The sequence below is a fragment of the Plodia interpunctella genome, chromosome 20, assembly GCF_027563975.2.
Source record: "Plodia interpunctella isolate USDA-ARS_2022_Savannah chromosome 20, ilPloInte3.2, whole genome shotgun sequence".
NCBI classification, from domain to species: domain Eukaryota; kingdom Metazoa; phylum Arthropoda; class Insecta; order Lepidoptera; family Pyralidae; genus Plodia; species Plodia interpunctella.
The window spans coordinates 5,603,167-5,626,800 of NC_071313.1; the positions used below are offsets into that span (position 1 = coordinate 5,603,167).

The following is a 23,634-nucleotide window of genomic DNA, read 5'->3' on the forward strand; positions in this document are numbered from 1 at the left end:
GGTTTTAATGTTGCCATCGCAAAGTGCAATATTCCTACTACATCATATTTTTGAATGATATTGTTGTATTGTAAATTATGAATGTATTATGATTATGAATTATTTTATTTATTATTTTAAACCGTGGACAAAGAAAACTTCATCATATCTTTAACTTCAAGAAAGATATTACTTTATTAGAAGTAAAGTAAAAATATAATTATTATTCTCCATACAAGAATAGTGACAATATTTTTTCACGAGAATAAAGGGACCGAGTGCATCTTTTGTGTCCAAACCAAGGAAGTGAAATGTTTTATCTCACGTGTATGCTAACCAGTCGTATTTAGTTTTGTTTCTTACACTTTTTATTTTATTTTATGACAATCAAGTACAATAAATTGTAATGATTTAGTAGTTTTAGTTTGAATGTGACAACACCATTATTCTCCGTCGCAACATTAGCCCGCAGTTCATTTGTGTGAGTTCGTTCGTCGCTTCCGTTTGACGGATTTGTGCGACGTAAGCGGGTGTGTGCGAAAGTATGAAGTGAAATCGTATAAAAAAAGTGTGTGTAATGTTTAGTGTTAGTTTAATTTGTGTTAAGAATCCAAAATGAGTGCGAACGGATAGCTGTGAACTGATTTTTTGTCTAGAAAACAAGTACGTTTGTGGTACACGTAACATTTCGTATGGACAGTTTCAAAATGGCTGTGTTTTGAAGGACCCTTTGTCCGCTTTCGTGTGCTTCTTTCAGCATGATAGTGGGATCGTACTGTCAGAATATTGACTTCAAGAGGTGAGAAAGGTCCTTGATAAGTTTTAGTGCCTTCAGTGTACCTACGTGGAGTGGAAAAGTACTGGTTCCCGCCGAAGTGCGGTGTCGGTCGATTGCTTTCTACGCAAGCGATACGAACGAAACGCTCACTTGCGACGTGTGAGTTTCTAATAACCTTTTTATTTTCTTGGGCACATAGCTAATATTATGGTCGACACGTACGTGGGTTATTCGCGGCTCTTGCTGATATAATTTTAGCTTGGTGTTGATTTCATAGTCTCTGTCCGAAGTAAACATGACTTATTTTTAGTATTCAGATTTCGTATTAGAATCTTATTTCATCAGAATCACGTGAATCGTAACACTTTCAAGGTTGTTTTATGGTAAAAACAGACAAACTGTACTTGTGTAGGTAGAAAGGGCAGAAAAAATGTTTGTTATTGTTGTCATGTTTGTTTTGAAATAAAATCTAAGCTAAAATTTATCAGCAGCCAAGAACACTAATTTTTAAGTAACAACACTGCTTGCTACTTATCATATTCATAAGGTAAAGCCTGGGCTTAAACATACCAATACCAAAATTTTCCTTCTTCTATGGGTGCTTCTCCGACTAGTGAAGGTCAGCGATTAGCATGGTGAAGTCCTTCTTGTCATTAACTCGGTGGAACAGCTCAGCTGCGCTTGCTATCCCAGTCCAATCTCGAATGTTCCACAGCCAAGATTTTTTAATGAAAATTATCCTTAATCATACAATAATAAGAAAATATGTATAGTTGTCTTACCATTTCCTGTTACATAAGCAAAAATTAAATTTAAAACTAGTTAAGAAATTGAAGTAGTAACTCCCAAATAAGATCTTCAACAAACATTGGTTGGATATCCAACAATTGTTGGCAATTTAAGGCCAACCCACTCAATTACCAGTTAGATTACTACCAGTTGTATCTTGATTTGGTAAAATTGTTATCGTTTATAGCTTTACTAATATCATAAATGTAAAAGCATGTTTGTTTGTCCTTTTTCACATCAAATCGAAGCATTCAGTTGAAAAGATAATTCCACCAGCAACCATCAGCCTTAGATTTCCGCCCGTAGTAGCCTAATGTTTGTCCTCAGATCATTATCCCATCTATTCCAAATTTACTTTTTGCTCAAAAATATTTTTTATTTAAAACTAAGTTATTTTCAATTTTATTAATGATGATTAATACTGAAACCATATATTACATCATTTACATTTATTATTTTATTTATAATGTTATTTTGAGATTTCAATGAAAAGTATGATGTGAATTAAACAATGTTAAAATTTTGTGATGTCGCCTAATGAAATATCACCATTCAGAGACCCTCATCCTTTCATTTTCCTTATTACATTGGGAATGTGAGGCCTATTAAATTGTGAATTTGAGGAATTTCAAAATTTCGTCCTCTTTTACAACAGGCTGCCTGCCTGATCTTAACCCTCTTTGGGAATGATATAGTGCCTATCAGCTACCAAGGTTATATGCCGTTTTGTTACCACAGATGATATCCACGGGGGTATATGAAGTGGTCCTGTTTAGGGCGGGACCACACGCCCGCGTCACCATTCGGCGACACCGTTCCGTTTGCAGACAATTGCACGAAAGCCGAAACGCGTGACAATTCGATGGTCGGCTTGTTAGCGCCATTGTGTTGCGTAGTTGTCTAAAATAATAACGGGTTTAACCCAGCACAAAGGGGAGGTTCAAGTTACGGTACATCGTCTATGATCGCGGTTTTTCGACGTATACAGTCAACCGCATATTAAGTTACCCTGCGTAGATCTTTATGTGGTTCCTCCACATTCTTATAATCTTTATTGATTTTTACGTGGAGGAAATAATGATCAATGTGCAATAAATTTAGGTAGCTTGATATGCTTTTGACTATACATTATTTAGGTACTTTTATTTAGTATAAAGCTTTGTTGGTAACAATTTAAGAAAAAACTAAGCAAGGTAGTTAAGTAAATTTATTGACCACATGGTAGATATGTAGAGAAGGTATTAGTTTTAATGTGGAGTTTCGATATACTTTATTAGGATTATAATTTTGGCCCTGAACTGTAACTGTTAATGTACTATGTACTGTTGTACCATGCGTTGCGTGCGGTGAAGGTAGACTCATTTGATAAAAATGTTTAAAGTGTTATTCCGTTTGTTGACCCTCAAATAATAATAAAGAAGTATTAAATTACAACCATAATTTTATATACTAATTGGATACCACAGCAAAACCATAAAAGTCGCCTTGAGACTAAATAATGAAACGGTCACAATGCCCCTGCGCAACTGTTCAATGCGTCCGGTCTACTCCCCTTACCACCCGCATCCACCCTTGGTCTAATAATAAAACTTTATGTTCTTGCTTGAGGGTCAAACCAAACAGCTGACGGTCGGTCTTATTAAGAAAATACATAGCCTGCAAACCCTTATGCCAGCTACTCAGACAGATGCCGATGCGATTGAACATTGCGTAGTTTGTATGAGAGCTTTTACTAACCGCAATGAAAAACCAGCAAGGTATGAAGAATCCGCCAAAGTTTGGCGAACTGTTCAGTAATTTTATAGGCATTACAGTTATAGGTATGCCTATACCTATAACTGTAAGTAAGCCATTACTTAATTTTCTACCTACCTATGTTCTTGTCGAGTCTGAATGGCTAAATTATATGTATAATTTACGACGTGACTAGGCCTCCGTCCTCCAGATACCTAGTATTTTTACACGACAATTGTAGATGCATGTCTATAGTACCTATATGAAAACCATATGCAATGTTAGTCACATTTGACAATTAAGACTTCCTTTCTTTTGATTTAAGGACCAATTTATTGGTCCCCTCAGATTGTTTTTCTAAGTCCTGGCTTTACAATTGAATTATTATTGGTAATTAGGAGCGATATTTGTTGCGTTCTATTTTGAAATTTTTTGTTGGTCACTTTGCGTTGCAACGCAACGGAACCTCTCTCTTCAGAGCCAAAACCTTGAGTTGAATAAAATTCTTTTGTCTGTAAATAAGTACAATGTTTATTTAATTATGTCTTATTAACATTTAATGTATTAAAATTGTGTAGGATATCAAAAATAATTTAATAAAATAAGAAAATATTGTACACAGATTTGTAAGTATACAATATACGGGCTCTATAAATGTTGGATTGTCATCTTTATTATGTCTAATCAATTAAATAACTGAAAATTCCGAGATGTGAAATACTTAAAGCATGATGGAATAATAAACATTTGTGATATTGAATTAGTATTTATCATATATACGTAAGTTGACTAAATCACATAAACGCGTATTGCCTTTCACAAATCTGGTTTAGGTTTATAAAGCAATTTTCGATAAAAGCTTGGATATATTATAAAAGCTAGTCATTGTCGACTAATAAACCATCTCTGATGTTAATGCCGTTTTAAATGAAGCCATTCGAATGTAGTATGAAACAAGGAAAATACACTTTTCTCTGACCTTGGGCCTAATGCGTGTTTTCGTCGACTACATCTGTATCTACATATATATGTAGGATTTTTTTTTGTTAATTAATTTCTAACGCTAAGAAAGGTTAACTCGGAAGTTGATGGTTTCCGAACGAGCGGATGTAGCTATCTCGCTCTGGGGTGGGGATTAAGAAAGAAAAATATATAGACTGTAAGACGTTGTTTTGTCGCGTAAGATTTTTTTGTTATTAAATAATAAAAGAGTGCCAAGTTAACCCAAAATATTATTTTATTTAGACCCTCCCACATATATATATATATATATATATATATATATATATTTATAGGTTGATCATACATTACAATATCAGCCTGCCACCACTGCTGAGCATAGGTTTCCTTCGGTAATCTTTCAGAAATTTGAAAATATAGAAAGCGCTTTCCAACAAACAAAATCCCACTTCTGAGTCAGATGCAGTTTTTTGAGTTTTCAACTATCTGATTATTTGTGTAATTAAAATAGATAATATAGAAGAAAACCAGATCGACCTTTTCGAACCTGGATGTCCGTCATTAATGTCAGTCCTAACTTCGGCTTGAGCTTTTTTTAGGTAATTGAGCTAAAAAAAGCTCAAGCCGAAATTAGGACTACACAAAATTAAACTAGGTATATGGCGAATAATGAGGTGATATGGGACAAGGTTGGGAAAAGAGAAATAGCTGCTAGAACATTGATTGAAGTCTGCTAATAAAAAGGACAAGTTCTCAAAACATATGATTTTAATTTAAAAGTAGGTGTTTTGAGTACTAAAATTCTTGTAGCATCACTGCCATGTTTTTTCTACCTTAATATTCATCTACATTGTTTGCAAGCTATCGTGGCTTTAATCGCCATCATTACACAGTACTCGACACAGTTGTCAGTTCGTCACGTTTTCGTCATAACACGTCTTTGAAAAATGTCCATCACTGCAATTAGTTTTTGTTAAACTTAATTATCTTTTGTTTAGTTGCATTGTTTTATTGCCTAATACCTTTTTTCCTGATTTGACGAATGTCAATGATATCATTTTGACATTTATTTTAAGGACTTGTTTTTACGTGGTAGTGAACAATCTGGTAAATGGAAACAAGAGTTAGCTGAAGTATCAGTAGGGGAACTCTTGTTTACCAGATTCTTTTCAATTCTAAACAGCCTACGCTACGCCTATAGCATTTTATGTAGGCGCATCCGATATAATGTTTTACGAATGTACTTGAACTTTCCTTTTATGGAGCCTGTTCAAAGACATATATTCACATATAAATAAATAAGAAATGTGTGTCTATTGGGCTTGACTCACGTCATTTATTTATGTGTTGTAGTAAAAAAAAATTAAAACCCACCAAATGGCATTGGGTTATGGGCTCCTGGTCCATCCTCATCTATAACCAAATTATGTGTCCCACCAGTAGCGTGGAGCGTGGTTATATCACTATTATTATTACTAAATGGTATTCTTGAGTTTTAGTTAGCTAATTGTTGAGAACAATCAGTCACGGTCGCATTTTATTTTTCTACAGTAGACAACACCAATTTAGATCGTCAGACATATTAATTCAACCTTCAGTCCCTTCCTATTTAAGTAATTCTCAATTTAAAATGGCATCCGTTCCGTTCACCCACACGTTAGAAAGTCTGTGGGATCTGATAATAATTTGGGCTAAGCTCTGTATTGTTCTACCACAATAAGATTATAGGATAGACCGTTTTCACTTCCGCGCTATGAAATTATGGCGTAAACCAATAGTGTTTAGTGCTAAGAATTGAAAATGGGGATATAACGTTCGTGTCGCGGTTGGTGAATGGTAATGTGTTCCCGTGTAGAATTTAGCTCTTTCATGAGAATTGATAACATGTCCGGCCGTGTTTCGGGAAATTCCGCATAGGGCTCGCGTGTAATTTCTTGGCTCATTCTCCTTAAATCTCCTTATCCAGTCATATTTTAACGCCAGTGCTCCAGCAGCCAGCACTCTCCAGCTTCGGACATTAAAATGTCACGTTTCTAACAGTTTTGTTACTGGTGCGTCACTATCAGATAATAGTCTATAACTGAGATAATTTCGCTTCATCTTTTATCGATTAAGAAAGCTAGGGACATGATTAAACACGAGCTCCTCTGCTTAGTTACATCAAATAAAATTTTGCTTCACGTAGAAAATGTACTCGTACGATGTGGCTGATGTGAATACAAATGGGACATTTTAAAGTTACTTAACCTGTTGAAATGTTATTCAAGAGTTAAAACCACCGAGGGTTCAGATCATGTCATTTATTAGTCATACGGTCAAACCCACGTATAGTCAAGTCGCATGGGCACAGCTTTCTAGGTACACGATTATAGGTCTTAAATGTTTAAAAATAGAAAGCATAATGTGTTCATTTGAATTTATTTTGCTGATCAAACAGACTTATATATTCGTATGTTTTTAAATGTTAGCTTGTTATTTTCGGTGTGGGCGCAAGCTCCACCAACGTGTGATCGATCCTTCCATTCAGGAATCATTTCACTTAGTTCCACGATTATCTTTACTGAAATAACATAATTGTAATGGCAATTTCTCTGCTTCAAGTCTGCCCATTACTACCGCCACCATCATATTTTTATCGTTTTTTTTATTGATTAAAGAAAACTAGATACCGTATAATACTGGCGAATTGCAAAAGGTTCCCATTATCCACTGAAATGCAGTGCCATTACTGCAGACGAAACCTTGTAAAGTCTCAGATTTTTATACTGAAGCGGATATTCACGTTCACACTCAAGGCGAGTCGGGTTTCAATGTAAGTCTAGATCGCGGGCGCTCGGGTTTCCCTGTTACATTCTAATCTACTTACGGTCACATCGAATTAGATAAAATGTTTTGAGTGCTGGTATCTTGTCCTGTGAGGTATTAGTTTTAAAAGTAATTGCTTTGCTCATTACTTTCTACTCGAAACAAAATGTTGACACTTGGTGGTTGCAGAAAATCAATTCGTATTTTCATAGAGTTCCGGCGCGCATAGAACACCCTCATCTTCACCGGAGTTTGTAGGTGAAGTAACAAGGAATATTACACATTAACACATGTGGTACCAAACATCTATTTAAAAACCACCTATTAAATTACCAGTCAATGTCATGCTTTAGAAACTTGTTAGTGTCACGTCAAAATAAAATATTTTTTCATTTTGTGCTCACTCACATCGTGTCACTCTGGCGTAAGATATATACCTGCGTATCCTATTAAAATATCAAACTTTATATCTCAATCTTCGTAATAACCAGCTAGGCCTCTTACTGGCAACGCTCACGAACTGCGCCAATCCGCGCCATGTCTCCAATACCTTTTATCAAATGAAACCATTTTTATGACGCTTCCCACCCAAATTACTTTGCAGTAAATGTCCTAAAATATTAAAATTGAATGGTCCTTGAGCTAGTTCGTCCGGACGCCCACGCAGACTTTCTTTTTTATTATCAAATTGCTTTTAATTCTAACTAAATGCCGCAGTCATCTACTAAATTAGTACTAACTACTAAAAGTAATTAATAAATATAAAAATCTTTGTTTATTACTGTAATCACGCTCAAGCTGAACGGAATGGAGTTGAAATTTGGTATCTAGGGGAAGCTATGTATATAGGGAATTTCTTCTATCTTGAAATTTAAGTCGGAACGACTACGTCTAGGAAGAATGTATTATGAATGAGACATTATTTATTTATAATTACATAAATTACAATACTATTATTATTGGACGGTTAATAAGAGACATCTTTAACATAAACCAAAGGCTTATTTAAGAGTCTGGGCTATATTAGTTCACCGTCTTGGTTATCATTCACCTAGTGCCACCATTATCATTAATTATTATTCTTAATTGGTTGACTTTGAGGCATATGAATGCTGAAAATATTTTTTCTTCCATAGGGAATGCATGTCATGTACACGGAGCCGCCGGCGCAATATCGCAACAGTCAACCCCACACGCGCTCAGATCAAATTTGCGAGTCGCCCGCCCGCCACCAGCCTGCCAAGAAGCGTCGCGTGCTGACTCCATCGCGCTCGCATTGTCTGGACAACACCACCTACAAGGTCATTAATTAATCTTTTACCTATTCAGACATCTATTACGTATAGGATTTTATTTTATTTTGGTGACTATACCTATATTCAAAGGGCCTTATACTATTATAATGATAATGCTTTCAAAGATATTAAAAAAATAAAAACACATTTTTGGACTCGTCTAAACGCTCAATACATGACAATAAAACGTGACGTCACTATAGACTAATATCTTTGCAAAAAGAGCTGTTTGCGTTCATGGTGTCATTACCATATTAATTTTTTAAATTGTTTGATTTTAATTGTATAATTTTTTAAATGTACTTTTCAACCAACTTTAAGTGCATGATCTAGCTGCACTGTTACAGTCTATGAATTATCACAATGATCTTTAATTTTTTATCTAGAATATACATATACATTTTTTTATAATTTTCTGACCTTGTCATCTACCCTATTTATAAGAAATTTATTTATTACTGAAAACTGTTGTTTGAAAACTATGTATATCATAGTTTTCAAACAACAGTCCCATTATCGGCTGCACTGTCGGATACCCTATGTACATCAGTTTTGTAAATTTGATTGCGTGATTTTTGCTTGCGTGAAAATTGGTCCAAATTTCCATTAGTTTCTTCATTTATTCTTTGCACCCAATAAGTTCAAACTTTATCCGATGTTGCCAAGACTGAGAATATGCGACTGCAAGGCGACTTCCTTGTCGGTTTTCCTGTCATCGTTTGAAGTGCCAGCACCAAACCATAGCTATATGCATTTTCCCGTTTCATGGTTCTCATTTACTAAAGGATACATTGCCATTCGCTACCTAATGATGTATAAAATCTAGAAGTGTTGGAATAACACAAAAGTCAAAACGTATCTGAGAAATAATTTAATGCGAATCTTAAGAAGCTTCGACTTAACCTTTATAAATCATCTTTTATTCACTACAAATCAGAAATAGCCGAATGTCGCTTTATCTTTGCATTACGCAACGCCTAAGATAAGGTTGTTTATCGTCGAGGCACATTTCAAGTTGATTCCGCTCGACGTTAGGCTCGATGTCTGATGAATATGTAGAATCTGTCCCACCGCATCAGGGTGCGCCGAACTAACCACACATTTTCATGTAAATTGCTATTTAGATGATCTCTTTGCGAGTCGTTATGTGACGCATCAGAATGGGCTGCTTAAAAATTTGTTGATACTACGCAAAGGATGTATTTTAACTAAAGTTTTGTGTTCACGTGTGTAAATCTAAACGTGTAAAAAATCTTGCGTTGTCTTGATCGATGGCGACCTCCCGTTCTATTGGGCTTCAGCTATGAACATTAAAACTTTTATAGCCGAAACAAATAGAAATGAAGAATTTACGTTTAGTCTATCGTTAATTATGACATATTTCACACATCTGTCGTAATTATTGTAACTATTTGTTCGTTTATCAAGATCAATTTTAATAATGTTCCACTTTTGTGGAAACAGAGTGATGTACATTTGATTTCGTCTAACATTAAACAAAACAACAGTTAAAAAAGTTTTGAGATTTAACCGCGATGATCCTCAGATTATAGTCGTTGGGTCTACAAAATCTATATTTAAATATTTTGGTCATAATCTTAAAAAAGCGTTTTGTGAATTGTCAAGTTAAAAATGTGCAGCGGCACATCTGTCGCGAGATGGTCTCTTTACCGTTAACTAACATCTGGGGCACTTTTGAAAGTAACTCCCGCGTCGATGGCTTGTTTTGCAACGCCACCAAAATTGGATTGCAGTCCTTTATTGTGTATTTTTGCTTCCGGATATCGGCTTTCATTTCAGCCGGGTAATTCTAGTAGGCCGAAATACCGGTTTCTTAATGGCGCCGGTAGCGCCGATGCCGCGGTCATAATCTGAAATGGCAAGCTAATATTTTTTAACTTTATTTTCTTGCTAATGAAAAGATTTTTTGACAGTAATTGCGGCCCAATTTTGCGTTATATTTTCGGTCGAAATGTCCTTAGTCACACATTTTATGTATGAATCAGCAGAAAGTAAAATCTGCAAAAAATGGAAGCAACATTGTGTTACTTTCAGAGTCCAATGTCAAGCCAAAAAATTCCGTTGATTTAAAATCCGGGTTGCTTTTTGCTGGGTGTCATTCTCGATAAAGGGGGATTTCGTAAGACTTCAGAGAGGTGAAAAATAATAAACGTTTGCGCAAGTGGCACGAGAGGCACGTGGCCCTCGCGGCGCGCCTCGTGACGCTCCAACGTGAGACGGGACTTGGGAATATAGAGCGTGATTCGGAATGGGGACGCTAATACCCTTTCCAGTTTTTCTTTAGTTTTCCCTTTGTCTTCGACGGTATTTTGGGATCTTGTGACGGTGAACGTTTTCATAGTAATCTGTGATATTTCAGATCGTATAAGATATTTTTTATAGTCAAATGATTGAAATAGGCATGGAATTGTTGAAATCTTGGCTAGGTTTGTCTGTCACTAATACATATTCAACATTTACAATTAGTTTGGGTTACGAGACTGCGCAAAACGAAGTAAATAAATCGATAAACCAATCTGTTTACGCCGTTTTCGTTACATTTTGGGTCACTTGTCTAATGGATATAGCTTGAGCTCTTACTCCCAGTACAATCTTTATTATTAGTAACTGTATATTAAGCGCCTTGGCAACCGCTGGCAATATTTCTATAAACATGTGTAAAATCAAGTACCAAATTACTACGAAAAATTTGCGAAAAATTTAATCAGTGACGCACGCCTACATGTATTCAGAGCTCTGATGCTTGCGTTATAAGGTGTATTCTTGAATGTAGCAAGACGCATGACGCAATAGTGTTTGTTTACGTCGAGCAAAGTGGCTACGTGCATTTCGCGACCGGCCCAGCTCCGGCGTTGCCAAGTCGTGCTTGAGCCAAATTTGGTTTCACGATGATGATGGTACCCTGGCCCCACCACGACCGCTTTTTGATAGTAATGTTCTCTAATTTACCTGTAACTTAAACTCTATGCATTGGTAATAGCTATGAATTTAGCCCAGTTGACGTGCAGTGGACTGTACCAATCTAATCTTGTCCCTCGATATCAACTTGTTTATTCACAGTTGAATGTCTCATCATCTACTTGGGGAATATGGAAACTAGATTGGGAACTTTTGGGTCCCTCGTTTACGGAGTTTCTGACGATATTGACTTTAATATTGTTGGACTCGGCCCTATTATACTCTATATACTCTATATATATACTCTAAAATTACAAACTCAATTGTAACTTTTTCCAAAGTTATAACTTTTAATTAATAAACAAGGTCATATTTACTGATACGTTTAATGTTTTATTATGTCCAAAATAAAAAGCAACAGGAGATTGTCTCTGTGACGTAGTCGTTCTGTTTATGCGAATTTTCTTTTTGCTGTGATTTCGCGAATCGCTGCACCGAAAAAGTACTATAGCATCGTTGTCGATTATGAGAGAAAAACAGTGAAGGACAAGAACCTCCCGGATGTCATCACAATGGCTTTGTGAGTTGACTGCGCCTCATGTTTCCTGCTTGCTCCATCAGTTGGAAATCCTCCGTGTTCTACCGTCTGTCAATTGGGATAATTTTCGGTTATTTGAATCGTCAAATACGTTGAATCGTGCGCATTTCGCACGTTTCTCCCGCGGTAATTGGAGCGACCATAATGATTTAAGTATAGCGCCGCTATCTACATTTTCTGCACATCTTTATCCATGTGAATCATTTGTTGTGTATTCCGTCTCTAAACAGTATCGTCTTTTGTTTCTGCTTTACCGTTTTCTGATATGTCTCTTGTACTGTCAGGTCGACCGTGCTGTTATACTATACATATGCACCCTTTAGTGCTTACATCACTCACAGACTGCTGCATCAGCAGATTCGGTTGCGACGTTAGTCGCTAGTCCATTCCTTTCAGTCAGTCGAAATCGAGCTCCTTTCCATGCTAGACGGTTGCCTCAAATCAATTAATTCTTTTTTTTAAAAACCTATTTCCTCAACGCCGTATAACATTTGGTGGCAACGGTAAAGGGATTTAGAAAAATAAAATCCTCGGTTCGCCTCTTTCACGTAAAATTCAAGTATATAAATTCACGCGTGTGTGTGTTTGTGTTCAACTTCGAGTTCTGCTTCGGCCCTCATAGTCGTCGTCTTCAAGAAAGCAGTCCACCTGGGGCCCATTGTTGGGCATCGCCGATATTCAACGTGCTCCAACCGGCCTCAAACCACCTGCCAGGTTACCCACTGTCACGCGATATTGACGCTGTGACCGGTATACCATTGAAGCGACAACTAGTAATTCATTATCACATACACGGTATCCTCATCACTGTATCCAGATCTAAGCGCACCTCCTATCGACATCGAGATTTCACCGTATCGACGACGTCACGCCGTGCCTGTATTTTGTTGTGTCTACGCGACCAGCGACATGCTCGCCCTTATCACGTTTCCTGCATTCCTGTGAGTGACTTTTTATTCATACTTATTCTATTGGTCATTGCTACTCTGTACTCGTGTTTTTTTTTAACAAACGAATTCTTGTCATAATTGTATAATTTTATTATTATTATTTTTCTTTTATATTCACATTTTGTTACTCATTTAAAATGTCCGAAGGTCGTTCAACCAGCCCGAAACCCGAAATCTCTGTCACAGACACAGAGGAAGATACCCAGGGCCAATTACATCCAGGCCCCTCCACTAGATCTAGTAAAAAGAAAGCGGCTGTAATTCCCAAATCCGAAATTGAATTATCCACTTTGCTTAAATTTATAAAGCCATTTGATGGTTGTAGAGAAAAGTTAAATTCATTTTTAGTAAATTGTAATAATGCTTATGAAATAGCCTCGGACACACAAAAAGATATTCTCTTTAAATACATACTCTGTCAGTTACAAGGCAAAGCAGAGACCGCCTGTTCCATTAAAGAATTTACTAATTGGCATCAGCTTAAAGAGTTCCTCAAAACGCAGTTCAGCGAGAGGAAACATTACGCTCATCTCCTCACCGAATTACAGGAATGCAAACAACAAGTCACTGAAACTGTCAGTCAGTATGCTTTAAGAATAGAGACTTGCTTATCTCATTTACTTACCGAAATTTCCATCTCACACGGCCATAAAAGTAGAGAAATGATTGGACGTAGTGCCGCGATGGAGGAATTAGCCCTCCATCATTTCCAAATGGGGCTAACGCCTCGAATATCTAATTTTGTTAGGAGTAAATCCGTTAAAACTTTAAACGAAGCAATTAATATTGCAATTTCTGAAGAAAGAATCCAACAATCTTTATCTAAACACTCAGCCCCGTCTAGCAATCAACAATCTCGTCAGTTTATACGTCGTAACCAAAATCCATCTTCATTCAAAAACAATCCTATTACTCCTCGTCCTAATAATAATAATTCCATCCTTGTCTGCCGATATTGCAAAAATCCAGGTCATACTATAGAACAATGCCGAAAAAGGGAATTTAATAATAATCGCTTCAAAAATCCTGATCAAAACTATACAAGGCAACCCCGTGTTCATTTCATCTCCGATGAAACTTCGGAAACTAACGATGATTTTCTTACCAATCCTGAGGGCGGTTATGACACCGTAGACTCTAATCAAAAAAACGAGTAGACATCTCGTCCCAGTGTCGTGCGGGATTATATAATTTTAAAACCGGCACTATCAATTATAATTCATCTACTAAATCCTCTGTATCCACTGTATCTATGCAGCAGCCCAAGGTTGATCTGCCCAAATCTACTAAATCCTCTGTATCCACTGTATCTATGCAGCAACCCAAGGTTGATCTGCCCAAATCTACTAAATCCTCTGTATCCACTGTATCTATGCAGCAGCCCAAGGTTGATCTGCCCAAATCTACTAAATCCTCTGTATCCACTGTATCTATGCAGCAACCCAAGGTTGATCTGCTTAAATCTACTAAATCCTCTGTATCCACTGTATCTATGCAGCAACCCAAGGTTGATCTGCTTAAATCTACTAAATCCTCTGTATCCACTGTATCCATGCAACAACCCAAGGTTGATCTGCCTAAATCTACTAGATCCTCTGTATCCACTGTATCCATGCAACAACCCAAAGTTGATCTGCTTAAATCTACTAAATCCTCTGTATCCACTGTATTCATGCAACAACTCAAGGTTGATTTGACCAAGCCTACTAGATCCTCTGTATCCACTGTATCCATGCAACAACCCAAGGTTGATCTGCCTAAATCTACTAGATCCTCTGTATCCACTGTATCCATGCAACAACTCAAGGTTGATTTGCCCAAGCCTACTAGATCCTCTGTATCCACTGTATCCATGCAACAACCCAAGGTTGATCTGCCTAAATCTACTAGATCCTCTGTATCCACCGCATCCATGCAACAATCCAAAGTTGACTTATCCAAATCTACTAAATCCTCTGAATCCGCTGCATCCGTACAACTTAAAACTACTAGTTCTCTAGATCCTTCAAAACCCAAAGTTTATAATATTTCAAATATTCCATCTAAAACCTTATTACCTCATGTTCTAATAAAGTCCTCTGTCTCTGATATCCCATTATCTCTGCTAGTAGACTCAGGATCATCTGTAAGTCTATTGAAACATTCTTGCATTATGAAACATCCCAAACTCACAAAAGACATAATTCAGTTAAAGGGTATAGACCCAACTGATAACCCTGTCTGCACTCAAGGTCACTTTTTGCTAAAACTGCAACTTCCTAAATTCGACATATCCCATAAATTCCATGTAACTGATATACCTGACTTACCCTACGATGGAATAATGGGCTCAGATTTCCTTAATGCACACAATTGTAACATAAATTATAATAACAATATCCTTTACATTAGAAACACATCCATTAGACTACACTTTCATGAGCCTGCCTATATAATACCTCCTAGAACGGAAACTATTATCGAATGCTCTGTATCAAATCCTGAGGTAAAAGAAGGATTAGTCCTCGATCAGAAACTTTCTGAAACTTTACTAGTAGCTAATTGTATAGTCCATGTAAAAGAAAATAATAGAATAAATATATCCATTGCTAATACATCCGAAGAACCCGTAACTGTCAAATCCAACCTAAACTTAAAACTCGATCCCTTTAATCCCAAAGTCCTGTCAGAACATTCAAATGAATGCATAAATCATATAAATCTTACTACTAATAGTTTCAAAAGAACACAAGAAGTGTTAAAACAAGTCCGCACTTTTCATCTTAATAAAGAAGAAAAAGACAATCTTCTACAATTATGTTCCGACTTTTCTGATATATTTCATCTCCCAGGAGAGATCCTAACTCATACCAACGCTCTCAAGCATGAAATCAAAACAACTACCGACAATCCCATACACACAAAATCCTACAGATTCCCCGAAGTCCATAAAGCCGAAGTCCACAATCAGATAAATAAAATGTTAGAGCAAAATATCATAGAACCCTCTGATTCCCCCTGGTCATCACCCATATGGGTTGTTCCAAAGAAACTAGATGCCTCTAATGTACAAAAATGGAGAGTTGTAATCGACTACCGTAAACTTAATGATATCACTATAGGTGATACTTACCCTATACCTCAAATCACTGAAATTTTAGATCAACTTGGCAATAGTAAATACTTCTCTACTTTAGATTTGTCATCCGGTTTTCACCAAATCCAATTAAATGAAGCAGATAAATCGAAAACTGCCTTCACAATTCCTGAAGGACACTTCCAATTCACAAGAATGCCATTTGGGCTCAAAAATGCCCCTTCAACATTCCAAAGACTCATGAATTCTGTACTGTCGGGCCTCCAAGGTACCCGCTGTTTTGTCTACCTTGATGATATAGTCTGCTATGGGTATGACCTTAAATCCAGCATCCAAAATCTGACAGAAATCTTCCAAAGAATCCGTAACTTTAACCTCAAACTTCAGCCGGACAAGTGCGAATTCCTCAGACGAGAAGTTTGTTATTTAGGACACGTAATCACAGAGCAAGGTGTGAAACCTAACCCTGAAAAGGTCAAAGCCGTAACTTCTTTTCCAATTCCAAATAATCCCAAGGACGTGAAATCGTTTCTTGGCCTAGTTTCCTACTATCGTCGTTTCATCCCCGATTTCTCTAAAAAGGCAAAAGCTCTTACTAATCTTTTAAAGAAGGATGTACCCTTTAAGTGGGAAAATCAGCAACAACTTGCTTTTGACACACTCAAAGAAGAACTTACCTCTGCACCTCTCCTGATATACCCAGATTTTACCAAACCTTTTATTCTTACCTGTGACGCATCTAATCATGCCGTCGGCGCTGTACTCTCTCAAGGACCTGTGGGAAAGGACCAACCTATAGCTTTTGCCTCACGCACACTCAATAAGAGTGAATCCAACTACAGCACAACCGAAAAAGAGCTGTTAGCCATAATATATGGATGTAAGACATTCCGCCCTTATATATATGGGTATAAATTTATCATCGTCACAGACCACAGACCCTTGAAATGGCTATTTAATCATAAAGATCCAAGTAGTAAACTCCAAAGATGGAGATTAAAATTAGAGGAATATGACTACGACATAATATATCGCAAAGGTAAACTAAATTCAGCTGCTGATGCCCTCTCTCGATATCCTGTCAATCCTATCTATCCAAAAAATCATACCAACCTGAACCCTAATAATGATGAAATTCCTGACGATGACCTACAAAACCTTCTAATATCTCCTTCCAGCCTAGAAGCCGATCTAGCTGATCCTGAAATAAATAACGAATTACTAGATTATTTGAATGATATATTAGACAATGAATCTCCTGGAAAACAACCAGAACCACAACTTTCATCAAATCAAGAAAACCCCGAAATCTTACCTTCTTCTGTCCAGTCTGCACCTGAAAGTCCTCCTCTAGTACCTGAAAACTTACTTTCTGATCGAACTGCACCTGAAACTCCACCTTTAATACCCGAAGATTCACCTTCTTCTAACCAGACTACACCTGAAACTTCATCTATACAGTTCGGATCAGATGAAACCTATAATACTTTCCTAAAAGCATCCAAAAATGTACACGACACTCTTATTATAGAACATAATGAAAATCTACTTAAAACCACACAAAACCTTATTATTATACCTACCTCCATAGACTTGGATGAGTCTATGCCTTACATTCAGGAAATCATTAATAGTTGTTCAGAACCCGATCGGAGTAATATAACTTTTAATTAATAAACAAGGTCATATTTACTGATACGTTTAATGTTTTATTATGTCCAAAATAAAAAGCAACAGGAGATTGTCTCTGTGACGTAGTCGTTCTGTTTATGCGAATTTTCTTTTTGCTGTGATTTCGCGAATCGCTGCACCGAAAAAGTACTATAGCATCGTTGTCGATTATGAGAGAAAAACAGTGAAGGACAAGAACCTCCCGGATGTCATCACAATGGCTTTGTGAGTTGACTGCGCCTCATGTTTCCTGCTTGCTCCATCAGTTGGAAATCCTCCGTGTTCTACCGTCTGTCAATTGGGATAATTTTCGGTTATTTGAATCGTCAAATACGTTGAATCGTGCGCATTTCGCACGTTTCTCCCGCGGTAATTGGAGCGACCATAATGATTTAAGTATAGCGCCGCTATCTACATTTTCTGCACATCTTTATCCATGTGAATCATTTGTTGTGTATTCCGTCTCTAAACAGTATCGTCTTTTGTTTCTGCTTTACCGTTTTCTGATATGTCTCTTGTACTGTCAGGTCGACCGTGCGAACCAGCCGCTGGATTTCATTAAACTGGTGCATTCTTTCAACGTTTGACTTGCTGTACAATCAGTAAAATATTGCTGCATTCGGTTCGGCATCGACGATGCATCGAATATTAATCCCATTTTGTCTTAATATTTTTAAAGGATTCAAAATTTTGCATTGAATCTTGATTGTGCAACAAAGTTTTCGTGATTTGACGTGATGGGCGAATTGGCACCGGCGGACCATACAGGTCAGTAACCCGGGTCCCCTTGCCCCGCGTCTCGCGAATTACGTAACCGCGTTGTTGCCACACTCCTCACGACATTGCCAAAGTCGAACACCTCGATCATTATTTGCGCCTGATAATCTCATTTTATCATACCCCGAATCTGGTTTCTTATAGGTACCTGTACCTGTTTTATCTAACTGGTTTATCTGTGGATCAACTTTCTTTACAACAACAAAAAATTATTCCATTTGTCCACAATTTGGCAACGCCTCTGCGAAATTCGAGCCAAAAATGTACAAAACCAGCTGGCTCTATTTCATGGCGATTAGTCAATGTCACAAACTTTCACCTCCATGCACTATAGGATATTGTATCTCCGGGTCAGAAACGTTAAACTTTCACGGTTGTTACCGATATGGCTTTTGTGCTTGTTTGTATGACCCCGTCAAAATGAGCGCCATTAATTTAAATGTTCTCATTTCCTTTCGAAGCAAAGAGACGATCTTGGGAGTTAAATTTTATTTCGTATACAACAGTCATAAAGCATACACACACAGTGCGCCCCGCGCACCCGCGCACATTAAATTAACGGACAATTTTTCGTCACATGTTGTTTTCCACTGAGGAATAGATAGGAAAATACAATACGTTCAATACACTTGGATAATCATCGCGCAGATGATAGACTGGAAGTAGGTATATCATTTGAGTTGACACTAATCTGGCGTCCTCAATGTTCATTGCAAGCAAAAGTACATAATTCTTGAAGTTTTTAATGAGAAAGAATCAATCAGCCTTTAACTATCCCTTTCACAGAAAACTGTATTATTTTATATTTATGGATATTTCGATGACATTACTTAAATACAGACAGTCCCTCAGTACAGTCCTGGCATAGGTAATTCAAATTAACTTTAAATATCCAGAAGAATCAATATCTTCTTCAGTTCTCTTGAGACCTTCGACGCCATACATCACTGGCAGCTCTGATATCTTCTCTGATAGAAAATATTTAAATTTGGGCCTTAACATGAGTCGTTCCCGCCATCTCATCCGCCATGTCGCTGTCAACAGTGTACTAGTACCGTCGACCCGGCTCCGTTTCCATCCATGTCAGCCTATACACGACTCGACCCGAAGTAGGTTGTGGGTCGGTACAAGCCATGTGACATGTGGCCCTGCCAATCGAATTCGTGATATGAATTGTGAAGCTATTGAGCAATTCATATTTGATTTTCTGTTACGTTGTACTCATTATTAAAAAATGTTTAAAGTCGCCAATTTATTATTGGAAGAATGTTATTGACATTAGATAAAACGTAAATTTGCATACATACATTTTGTTGTAGGTTATTTTGCGTCTAAAGTGAAAAATATTAGTGATCTCATATTTTTTTATTGCTTGTTTTCCGAATGAACGATTAGTGCAAAGTCAACTTGTTTATTGACATTTTGAGAAAATGAGAAAAGCAGGTTTCGTGCAATATATCCTGCCACATTTTTTATTGAATGAAATAACATCTGCCGACGAAGATGCCATTCCTTTCTCTCCCAACGGGTTGTCTAGAGATGGAAGATGCGAAGACATGGCCGTTTTTATCGTGCCGACCGGTGACAATAACCTCCAAGCCACTTCCAGCCAGTCGCCCACTTGTGTTGCTAAGCTGGTATCTAAACTATGAAATTGTAGAAAGATACGGTTTGTAATGTGGAATAGATCTATTCTGGGTTTGTTTTGATTCTCGACGAAAATGTGTATCTCTACAAATCTTTGCCTTACATTGTGTGTACTTTCAGTTTAAAAACCACTTTTTCAAGGTGTCAATCAAACCTTAGAATTGGAGTGGTTTTTTAAATCCCTCATTTTCTCATCTAGCGTTTTCCCTATGTCACTTCCTCAGTCGTTACGCGTCAGGACCCTGGATCCGTTATCCTGATTTTTCTTCTCCACTTTGCAAAGTCTTCATTCTTAGTAGTTACTCGTAGTATTTGTAAGACCAATGTATGTTAGTATGTTTTTTACATTAAAAGCTATTTATCTGTGGCCTAGTTTTGCTTTCTGCAAACTTTGTTTGCTCCTGTTAATACTAGTTATAAATTCACACTTACCGGTTAGACCTCGTGCTGTTTTATGCACAGTTTACTAAGTCTATTAATGTAATCATTCATTGTTGGCATATATAGGTTACGTACACTGTTATTAAGCTCAACGTTTATTTTATTAATTCCTGGCTCAACGTTAGTATGGCAATATCGTATTTTCCTTTTTTTTTTGTCCATCCAATATAATAGACATACTATCCTATATTCTACTACTATCCTATTCTATTTTAATGTTACAATGAAATATGAAGTGTAACATACCCCGGGTGTCCTGGGTGCCGGTGTCCTGGATGTCCATTAGAAGGGCGCTACAGTTGACTCTTATGTACAGTTTTGTGCCGATTTTATTGAGAGTAATAATTTTTTTTGTATGATTTTAAAATATAAAAAAAATCCACGTTTTCTCACTAACACCGACTTATTTTTGTGACAGCAAAAGGGCGGCAAGTTATAAATTCGCCCAGGCAAAAGTAGCCCACTTTACTCTACTTGAAGGTCTGGAAGTATGGATGTATTCATTAATTCATGTATATCGGTATCACATGACAGAGCACGCCCAGAATATTATCAATGCAGCGATACCTCACTGTATATCGCAAAAATTGATTATTCACGCAAATATTACCATGCCAAGTGCCGGAGGAAAATTCCATAGCCTATTGATTTTACAATCGAAACCAAAACTGATATGGATGTATTGGTTATTTTACTCAGAATGCACTTCCTTATTTGCTTTAATCAATGTTCGATTATGTGGGTGCAAGTGTTGAAAGAAAATATTGATCCTGAAGCCACAGAGTAGTCGTTTAAAATAATAAGAAATCAAATCATTGTAAGTGCCAACAATCACACAGATTATACAGCAGAAAATCATTGCGCTATGATCGTAAATCAATAGTTTCAAGGTGACGAAAGTGGAGAAAACGTGAATTCGTGACTTTTATCACGTACTGGTTTCGAGCGTATCCTGTTTTATTTCGACGATATATCGACACGACAACGCCTTAAATGTCAGAAAGACCTCTAAATTTAAAACACCACATCTATCTTGTTTCTTGCTCTATCTTATAATTAACTTTTTTATCTACTTGACAACATTTGGAAGCCTATTATTTTGTCTGTGATCAATATATTTGTTGGCTGCTACACATTATCGTCGAACTCGGACACGGATGCAAGATAGATGCAAGGAAAATCAGCAATGTACGTCGAATTCGGCTCGGTTTTGGAAAATTCTTCGTATTGTTATGTCGCATGGATGACAACACCTCTATTAAACGATACGCCTACGAATCATCAACAAAATACTTTTCCCGGTGAAAACCTAGTTAGTTACCCTTTACACGATCGACATCGCGTGACGGCTACATTGACGCCAATTGTTAGTTTATACATACACAGTTCATTGTGTAGAAGTATGCCGACAACTGTATGGAACGGTTTGTCTGCATTTGTATGCTATGGGTACACTTCGCCCGTGTTATCTATTGTGTAAATGTGGACCGTAATGTCAATATAACTTGGTGCACTGCACTGTGCACGGTGAAAGCTGCGATTTCAATACCCGCCAAATTGTTGCCAAGTGTACCGCCAGTACAATATGTCCAAATTCATTGCAAATTAGATTTTACCACCTCTGACATAGAGCATGAAGTTGACAGTATACAATACATACAGCTCATGTTTCGCTAGCTCACAGGCAATTCGACCAAATTAGCCATGCTAGATATGGTTTTTGTTACTTTCTTCAATTACACTGAAACGTGTCATTGCGTTATATACTTTATTTCCTACGTAAATAAGGCCGAGGATATGGAAACAGTTGGGTCGCTAATAAACTTAATCGCCCAGACAACGCTCCATCTTTAATGTTTTGCTTTTATTACCTATTCTTATGTCACACGTCCTTCTACATAAAGCCGCCATTTGCTATGCAATAATGAAAATTTCGCCATTGTACTTCGTCTTATATCAAGCATGGCAAAGATAACTTACTTCAAGGCCTGGTGATTGGCTGATAAATCAGTAACCGTGTTGTACTAAGATCAAACATTTTCGCTTCGAAACACAAATTTTAACTCATGTGTACACGCGCGTGCATGCGTTACAATTACAAACAATCGTGCTGCATACGCATTCTATGTGCACCGGCCTTTACTGTTTCATGTAAGTGACGCCGCGACATCGGACGATGTCTCGCGTCCAAAGTGCATTGATCTCTACAACTATGTTTGCTTATGTGATAAATTTGCTGTACATGCAAAGATGAACAATTAATATCACATCACAATGTAGTTAAATAAAAAGTGCTATAGAAAGTGATCGGGTTCTAAACAATGCTAATACGGTATGTTGGTGTCACAGTGAATCGGTGATAACATAAAAATGGAACTTGGCAAAAATCGATTTAAAAAATATATTAGGAATTAAATGGATTGCTGGCATTGCAACCTAAGATTTAGGTTCATGATTTAGGCCCTAAATGAAACTTACGGGCACAGGTAACCTAATAATATTTTACACTAGCAGTTGCCCGCGAGTCTGTTCGTTTTAGCTACCAAATCGAAACAGAATATCGCGTTTATAACATTATTATAGATAATAAAGCGAGTTTGTTTCTTTTTAACACTTCACGGTATTTATAATCAACTAATTTTCTTCAAATTTGGCATACATATAGTTAGGAATACGAATACTGGAAGGTACTGTTCCTATAGAAAATAAACGCGAGCGAGGCCGCGGTATGAGCCAGTTTTAAATTAATGAAAAAAAAAGTACCATGCAGAACGGCATTATGCGACATGTAACAAATTGCCGACAAGGTATTGTTCAGAGTAGTTTGCGAAACGGCCATAAACAATGATAATAAGCTCTGTGGTTTGTGGCTCCATGGGATGATTGAGTCGTTCCGTTCCTAGTTCTTTATGGAAAAATATTGCGCAACCAAAAGAAATGTTAGTCGGAGAAATAATGCCGAACGAGCTAGTGTAAACAACGATAGTTATTGCACATTCTCTATTCATATAGCTATAAGTCGACGAGTGGAATTAAATGCTTTTAGAAAATCCGTCCGTGCCTGACGAAACCTTCCAGAAAAAATCTTTTCTTTCAGTCGAAAACGTACTTGCATTTTCGAATGGTGATTCCACTAAAATGCAAGGTTTGCGACCAAAAGACAGACTTCAGAGTAATTTCTTTTGAAAATGTGGAGGTGAAATGCAAGCTAATAA

At 37.1% G+C, this 23,634-nt stretch overlaps 2 protein-coding genes across 6 annotated transcripts in view; both read left to right on the forward strand.

Moving 5' to 3' along the window:
* The first annotated feature begins 442 nt into the window (after window positions 1-442).
* Hipk (Homeodomain interacting protein kinase) overlaps window positions 443-23,634 on the forward strand; it is a 95,161-nt gene continuing 71,969 nt past the window's right edge. For 4 of the 5 annotated variants that reach the window (XM_053760439.2, XM_053760441.2, XM_053760443.2 and 1 more), the window contains exons 1-2: window positions 443-778; window positions 8,182-8,346. In XM_053760439.2, coding sequence (XP_053616414.1) covers window positions 8,185-8,346 — 162 coding nt within the window. In that variant the 5' untranslated portion in view covers window positions 443-778; window positions 8,182-8,184. Of the gene's footprint in view, window positions 917-8,181; window positions 8,347-23,634 lie in introns of all 5 variants that reach the window. The other variant, XM_053760440.2, reaches the window with a different exon arrangement.
* Window positions 12,930-13,964, forward strand: LOC128678709 (uncharacterized). The gene has a single exon (XM_053760455.2). It carries the CDS (start codon window positions 12,945-12,947, stop codon window positions 13,962-13,964), a length of 1,020 nt encoding a protein of 339 aa, XP_053616430.1. The 5' UTR covers window positions 12,930-12,944.